Source organism: Fukomys damarensis, unplaced genomic scaffold (genome assembly GCF_012274545.1).
Source record: "Fukomys damarensis isolate Sample0158 unplaced genomic scaffold, DMR_v1.0_HiC HiC_scaffold_16, whole genome shotgun sequence".
NCBI lineage: Eukaryota > Metazoa > Chordata > Mammalia > Rodentia > Bathyergidae > Fukomys > Fukomys damarensis.
Genome location: NW_022900928.1, coordinates 106785003 through 106793487, shown reverse-complemented (window position 1 = coordinate 106793487; position 8485 = coordinate 106785003). Strand labels below are relative to the sequence as shown.

The window sequence follows — 8485 nt, the reverse complement described above, 5'->3', positions numbered from 1 at the left end:
ATACATATGTATGTATATATATATATATATATATATATATATATATATGTATGTATATGTATATATCATGCTAAGTTTTTGGTTTTTTTCCCAGGACCAGGGAATCAAACTCAGGACCTTACACTTTCCAGGCAGGCACAGCGCTTCTATCCCCAGCCCCAAAAAATATTATGCTAAGTGAAAGACATCCAGATACAAAAGGTCACATAGTATAATGATTTGGTTTATATAAAATACCAGTCTAGGGCCAGGGATTTAGCTCAGTGGCACCGTTCCTGCCTTGCAAGCACACAGTCCTGAGTTTGATCCCTGGTAAAGAAAATAATAATAATAATAGAGAGAGAGAAAGAAAAAGAAGGAAGGAAGGGGAGAGAGAGAGAGAGAGAGAGAGGGCCTGTCTAGTCATATCTATTGAGACAGAAAATAGATTAATGATTAGCAAATGTTAGGGGTTAGAAGTACACAAGGGCATTGGGTTTTCTTAATTAGGACCATGAAAATGTTCTGTAGTTAGATAGCATACCACTTTGACATACACTAAGATCTCCAAATTTCACACTTTAAAAGGGTAAAGTTTATGGTGTTAGAATTATGTTGTAATAAAAAACTGAAAGACTCTCCATACTAACTATTCTTCCCAAAAGCAGCCACGGTGACCCTTCTGAAGTACAAGTTCCTCTTCTCAGAATCCTGAGATGCCCTCTCACTTTACTTGGGATAAAATTCCTTATGCCTTAACGTACAAGGTCTTATCAAATCTACTTCTCCGACTTTCTCACCTATTACAGATATTCCTCATTTAACGACCCACCTGTTTAACAACTATTTGGACTTGTGGCCGAGGTACACTGTTCGCACTTTGAACTATGACACAGGAACACAAGTAGCAGTGCTGACTTTACTGTACAGTGCCGCAGCTTTATGTTCTGTTGTACACTACAGTACTCCATGTAAGAGTTATGCAAATAAAAGCAAAGACATAAAGTTGGAGTTTCCTTTGGCCATATCTTTGTTCTGAATACTCTAACGTATGCACTATACACAACTCCTCAATTAGAGACCAATGCATTAGTCACTGGAATGGACCTCAGTCATTAAACAAAGACAGCCCGTACTTAACACCCACCTGCCATCCACTGCAGCCACACACTTCTGCCCTGGGGTCTCTGTCCTCACTCTCTGTCCTCTGCAGAGAAACCTTTCCCTCATATATATGCAAGGCTGGTGATGAACTTCATTCAAATCTCATCTCAAATGGCACTTACTTAAAAAGGCCTCACCTGGCCACGCTACCTAAAATAACACTCCCTTCCCTGTTTCATTTTCCTTATAAACTGTGTCACAATCTAACATATTATGTACTGAATCTATATGACTACTTGTTCTGAGTCTTACTGTACTAGAATGTAAGCTCCATGAAAAAAGCTGTCTTTTATACCTCTAGAATCATAAAAATATGTGCAAACTAGTACGTTCTCAACATAATCTGTTCAGTGAATGAATAAATGAATGTAATAAAAGGCAAAAGAGTAGAAAACACACAGCTAAGGTCCTCTGAGGTACACTTGATCGCATCAGCAGAAACCTCTCACCTGCTCCAGGTTGGTGTAGGTGACACGACAGTAGGTGCAGTAGCCTTGTCTCTTCTGCATCGTGACTAAACAAAGACAGACAGCAGCTGTCCTTCAACACTCACACTGCAAAAACAGAACAGGGACCAAGGTCTCAGTGACACCTTCCCGCTACACAAAAAATGGCTCAGAAATCTGTTCCTGTTTCTAACAGCAATTAGGAAGACACAGAAAATAGACATGAATTTCTCAATCCATCAGCAACCTGGCGTGAAAACCTAATCAGGCCTCTTTGCACACAGCAACTGCTGCTTATCAATTTTCTAATAACCTGCTAGGATAATTAGGAATCGATTCAGTAACGAAGAACACAGCACTCGATTTCTACAGGCAAATTACTACTTTTATATATTATCAGAGTATGCTTAACATCCTCTAACAGAGCTCTTTAATTTTCCATGATGTTTCTGTACAACTCCAGGTAATCTGAATTCTCAGTGTCACAGCTCACATCAAATTCTCTATCATGACAGTAGTTTGCAACCAGAATCATAGAAAGAATTAAATTCGTGAACTGAGACACCACTGTATTCTAAAACAACCTGCCTCTTGTAAGCTGAGTAGCTGCTGCCAGTGTTCATGAATTTAATTCTTTCTACCATTCTGGTCACAAACCAAATCAGACAAGAATCAAACTGAATTCAATGGTTAGGTTCATGTCGATCTTGTGGGGAAATAAGATTCTATTCTCATTCAATTCAGTTTGCAATCAAAATCATGGAAAATATGAAGTTCGTGAACTGAGGTACCACAAAGTTGCTAAAATTCCAACTAACAACTAAATCAGTTTCTGGAAACACCAACTATTACTCTCCCGATCATCGCATAAACCACAATAAATATTAGAAATTTTTTCTACTAGTGCTCTGAAATTTCTCAACAAATAGTTTCCTGTCTCCTAAAACCAATGAATCCTTCAATATTATATCCTACAGTAGTTCTGAACCAGGAAGAATGTCAGCGTCACACCGTAAAGTCAGAGCTGAGTAAGAGCCTAGGATTCAGAATTTCAAAACTTTCCCACATAATTTTTTTATGAGCTGACGTGTGCGCGTGTGTGTGTGTGTGTGTGTGTGTGTGAGTCTAAATGAAAAAAATTAATACAATGCAGTTTCCTTGCTGGTTTAACATAAAAATAGAACTGCAAGTAACTTTGACAAGTTTTTAATTCTAAAAATTTAAATAATCCTCTCTGTTAGAAAACATATGAATCATACTATAATGTGTAATGAGTCCTTCTAAATGAGATTATTCTGGAACAGAAAGTTTAATTGTTAAAATCTGAAAAATGAAATGACACTTAAAACCAGTAAGATGAGAATACAAAACCTTCAAGTCAAGATTCTATTATAACATCCACTTACCACTGAGTTTACTGAGAACCTTTGAGTTTCTGACTTCCCACATTTATGGGGAAAATTAATTAATTAAAACACAGCTGAAGTAATGTATATGAAATTATTTAAAACGTGATCTGAGCTGGGGATTTAGCTCAGTGCTGCCGTACCTGCCTTGCAAGCACAAGGTCCTGAATTCAATCCTGAGTCTTGGGAAAAAAAATTTTTTTAAATGGTCCGTTTCCCATTACTTTGCTTCATGTATTAATCTGAAGCAACCAAATGAGGCAAAGTTTGTAAACTGTATTTATAAATAGGGTAATTTTCTAAGCTAAGTGAATCCTAGAGCTTAAACCTAAATTTTTAAAATCATAAAATAACAAACTTTTTAATGATATTCTGAAACTGTAATGAAAACACTGAATGAAAAGCAAAATGATAATGAATCTAAGCCAAGCATGATGGGTTAGGTTCTCACTGTGTAGCTCAGGCTGGCCTCCACCTCAAGTGACCCTCCTGCTACCTCAGCCTCCTGAGAGCAGGGATTACAAGTGTGCTTAGGGTTGGAGTTGGGGTTGGGGTTAGCAAGACCTTGTCTCAAAAAAAAAAAATCTAATCACACAGACAAAAATTAAATATTAACCCTTAGGGTCTTTAACCCCTAAAGCATTATCATTTGCTATTTATATCATCTTTGTGGCAATGACAAGGAGATAATCAGACAATTACAATGAAAATCAGAAGTACATACTGGTTTTGTTTTGCTTTGTTTTGATTTATGCTAGCAAGCCCCGGAGGGCTCAGAGGAATCTGAGACCATACTGGTATTTTTTTTTTAATTCACATACTGGAAGCCCATTTAAAACTTCCCAAATCAAATTCCCTTGGGGTGGAGGAGAAAGCCCAGACACATGCATATTATGCGTTCTGTAAAATGTTCCAAGGGATTCTAAACTGATCCAACAATGTAAGTTATTGTTTTTGTTTTGTTTTGTTTTGTTTTTTGTTGTTGTTTTTGGTACCAGGGATTGAACTCAGGACCTTGCGCTTGCAAGGCAGGCCCAGCGCCACTGAGCTAAATCCCTGGTCCTGAAAGTTATCATTTTTAATGAATAATAAAATTCTTACCTATTAAAAGGATCATTTCTTCATGGTCAGGGATTATATTACTTTGCCTGACCTTTTACAAACTCTGAATTTAATTACAACCTGATATTTTTTACAAAGTAACAAATGATTTACCTTGAGCAGAAAAGGGCAGGTATTTCATCAGCTGTATTAGTTCCAGCAAACATCTGCAAATTAAAGTAAAACAATGTTTCAAAAAAAAGATAAGTCGCATAAGTACTTACCATTAATCAAACAAATGCCCTCATATTAAAATTTGAAAAGTAACACAATTATGCTTCTAGTAATGGAAGAAAATTGTGACTTTGGAACACAAAGCACTTTACATACTGTGCTGTGACTTGCTTAATAACACAACCTACGAAGGTACTGTATTCTGGAGCAGTGACTCTGCTGGCCGATCTAACCCATCACCAGACACTTTGGATTTCTGGGTTCCAGGAACAAATACCGTGAAAAAATATAAGGCACAACTGTATCTCTGGTAAGGTTAAAGACAAAAATGCTGTCAAACCCCAAACAAGCTTCACGTGAAACTCTTAAAAGGAATATGTATGAGACATTATAGTTTGGGTACTGGACTAACAACCTAAGCCCTCAAACTATCATATTAATTTTAATTTTAAAAAATATTGTCAATTCTTTACCATCCAGTGAACAATTACACAGAAGAATCAGTGTTGTTGTTGTTTTTTTCCTTCCACATTGTTGTGGGCAAAGTGTTTTGCCTAGGATCACTGGTTAGAAAGATTTCTAATACTTGGGCTCAACAGAACCAGTGACACAACTGTTTAATGAAAGCGTAATATTTCAGCACCTCTCCTATGCAGAGTTCTACGCTAGGAGCTTTAATGGATAGACACAAAAACAAGACAAGCTTTCTTGCCTTCTAGATATTTAAAATGGAACTAGAAAATGCATGCAAAAGCATAAAGTAGTACCTGAGAAACAAATAAAAATAAATATGGAGCTGAGGGTATAGTTCAGTGGTCATTTGCCTAGCATGCATAAGGTTATGGATTTGTTCCCCGGCACTGTAATAATAATAATAATAATAATAGCTAATGGGTTAATTTGCAAAGTTCAGTTTTAGCTGGAGTACCCAGATATGTCAAAGTAGATATGATTTTTGTTTTGTTTTTGACCCTAGGGATTGAACCCAGAGTATTCACATTAAGCTACACCTCTAACCCATTTTTAATTTTTTTTTTTTTGGCGGGGGGAGACTTCTTAGTGATTTAAATTACAAACGCTGGGCTTCTGATCCAGCCTCAGCCTCCCAGGGTGCTGAGATTACAGAGGTGAGTCACTACGCCCCCCAGTGGATATGATTTTTTAACCAGGTTTTAAAAAATGGGATTTCCTTACACAAATGTCAAGAAAGATATTCTAAGAAAAAAGCATGAGTTCAAAAACAAGTATACCTGAAAACATTAAATACACAAGTTCAGCTGAATCTAAAATTTTATTTGAGAATTTACGGGGTAATAAAGCAGGAAAGGTAGATTGAGTGTTGACATGGTAGGATTCAAAAGTAGACTAAGGAATTCAACACCTAAATTGGAATTGTCTTTTGGAAGCAGGTATACTCAAAAAGCGTTTTCAGAAAATTCTGGAACAATGGTTCCCTCCTATTCAAAGGAGCTTTTCAAGGAATATAACTGTTAAACAACTCAGCATCATTTCCTTGTATACTGGTAAATTAGTTAAGATCCAAAATACTGAAATTCAGTAAGTCAGTATCTCTTAAAGCAAAATCTCATTTGAAAAAGGAAAATTTTAATTTTAATTTTTTAAATTGTTTTAATTTTGAGTGACTTTTATTTACTTTTATTGTAAAAATAAAACAACTGTAGTGCGATTATAAAAACAAAGAATTAAGGAGTGTAAATAGGCATAATCCCACCACCCATCATTAATATGTAACATTGTTCTAAACATCCTTTTATAAAAATGGAATCGTACTGTACACTCTATTCTATTCCAGTTTCTCTCGCTTGTCTGTGAAGTACACAGCGTTATATATAATTGCAAAACCGAACATCTAATGATTATAAAGTTTTTCATCTTATCAAAATAAGATAAAACCCCTCTTACTTTATCAGAACCAGTAGTCGGTGATTCAATAATTTAAAAAATATACACACATAATCTTAATATTTTAATCTAAAACATACTATCCACATATGTTTAAGAGCAAAATGGGCTGTTTTCTTTATTGTTAAGGCTTTTGCTGTGATTTTTTTTTTTTTGTAGACAGATTACCTAGAGTTCCAAATCATGTTTTTCATAAACCACATAATTCAACATTTTAATTTTTATTAGTCTAAAGCAGAAAAAGAGCCTAAGGACATTTTCAAATCTGAGAGCAAAATTGTGACCAATGTTTAAGGTTTTTTTCAACCCCTTACAATTGTCACACCCAGTTAAAAACGAAAGCCTTTTTTTAAAAAGGCCAAAGCATTAAATTTATTTTTCTTAAAAATTATAACACTGTTTTCTAAATGACAGTGTTAACTCTCTTATCTCACTAGTATTTTGTAACACTCAAAATTGCACAAACTCATCTGGGATAAGAGCAGACAGCTGAACTTTCTGAGGTTTTTTTTTTTCTGTTTTGTTTTTAGGAATACTGTATTTCTTGCACATCTGAGATCTGTACCAGATGTTGAGATAAACACCAACAACAATTCTGTTGAGATGATTTTAAAGTTGTATGTACTATGCACCTCAAGCCGATTGTTGTGCCAGTGTAATAAGAGGTAACAGAATCCAGAAACTTCATAGGAAATATTTTTCAATTGTTGGACAATGGAGAAATCAACTCAACAGAAAACAAGAAAAGACAACAGAACAGTATCCAATTTTTAAAATGTGACAATCTAAATTACCTGTCTATCTGTAAGCAAACAACTGAGAAGTAATCACAAAATAATTGTCAAACGGTATACAAAAAAAAAAATCTAATCAGGGTCAGATCTTTCATACAACGCTATCAAATAATTTTCAACTTTTCTTTTCTTTTCCTTTTCCTTTTCCTTTTTTTTTTTTTTTTTTTTTTTTTTTTTTTTTTTTTTTTTTTTTTTTTTTTTTTTTGATTAAATTATCCGTACTCTGCGGGCTTTTTTCCATGGTAAGCATCCAGGACATCGCCATTTAGTCTTAATAAAATAATCGCTAGCGCTCATTGAGAGCTTAAAATGTGAGGCGGGATCCTGTTCACAGTTTCACATGCACACCTCATCTAAACACCCAACAGTCTTAAAAGGTAAGAGGCAAAATAATTCACACTTAGCAAATTGGGAAACTGAGGCTTAGTAAGAAAAGGTTATCAGATTCAGCTTTCACATCAATGGTGCAGCTGGTCAAATCTGAGGTGTTTAGCCTCTTCTATGAACATCTCTCAATTTTTAGAAATGCTAAATGTAATATTAGGTAAAAACAAATAATTAGGCACCTAGTTTGGTGCAATAAACCATGTTACTTGAAAAACAAAACGAAAAAAGGTATAACTAACATTTAGTTTAACTGCATAGTTGCTGCGGTTTCAGTACCTGGAATTAATTACTTTAAATTTATTTAGCATGACATCGCAGAAAGCAATACATGTTATGTTACAACCCAACACACATACACACACACACACACAGGCACACATGCGCAGTTAAAACAAGATTTCACAAAACAATACCCTCACTCCGTGTTTCTGGTGTTTTCTACACTGTTTTTAATTTCACTTTTTTAACATGCTAGTCATTGATTTTCATCCCAAAACTCACTGGCTGAAAAATCGCAGTCTGCAAAACACCGTCTCAAATTGTTCGGAGCAAACAATATTTTATAGAAACCAGTTGCTACCCCGAATCCAGCTTTTTTCCGACCAATCGGATGCCCACTGCAGTGATACGCAATCAAAGCTTTAACGAGTTTCTTTCTGGCCGTCTCTGGTTTCCAATGATACAGAAAAACTCCATCGATGGAGTAAGTGAAAAGATCGTAAAATAAATAACCCCACTCACTGGGCACACTTACAAATTTACACACTCAAAAAAGAAGGGAAAGACATGCAAAATTAACAAATTCGCCTCTGCTCGGGGCGCTCTCCGTTCCTCCTCTTCCTCCTCAAGAGTAAACAACTGCAGTAAAATAAACATAAAAAAGGATGCTTCCACTCTGGCCGAAACCCGCGTTTGCCCCTCGCAAGCCACAGGCGCCCCGGACGGCCGCGGGACCCCGCAAGACTTCTGCGGGCGCGAGCGTCACATTTGCACAACTGTTGCACGACGGCGGTCAGCGATCTGCCGCATACACTCGCGGACTCACACGCACGCACACACACACACAATCGGACGCTACCCAAATAAAATGCAACTGCCACCGAGCCGAGAG

At 36.2% G+C, this 8485-nt stretch overlaps 1 protein-coding gene and 1 pseudogene across 3 annotated transcripts in view; one reads left to right on the top strand and one right to left on the bottom strand.

The window, feature by feature from the left end:
- Zdbf2 (zinc finger DBF-type containing 2) overlaps positions 1 to 4265 on the bottom strand; it is a 24687-nt gene extending 20422 nt beyond the window's left edge. For 2 of the 3 annotated variants that reach the window (XM_010616101.1, XM_033764576.1), the window contains exons 1-2: positions 4211 to 4265; positions 1593 to 1697 (exon numbers count right to left, since the gene is read on the bottom strand). In XM_010616101.1, the coding sequence (XP_010614403.1) occupies positions 1593 to 1652 (60 nt within the window). In that variant the 5' untranslated portion in view covers positions 1653 to 1697; positions 4211 to 4265. The remainder of the gene's footprint in view (positions 1 to 1592; positions 1698 to 4210) is intronic. The other variant, XM_033764575.1, reaches the window with a different exon arrangement.
- A 3993-nt stretch (positions 4266 to 8258) lies between these two features.
- Positions 8259 to 8485, top strand: part of LOC104856701 — a 4900-nt pseudogene continuing 4673 nt past the window's right edge.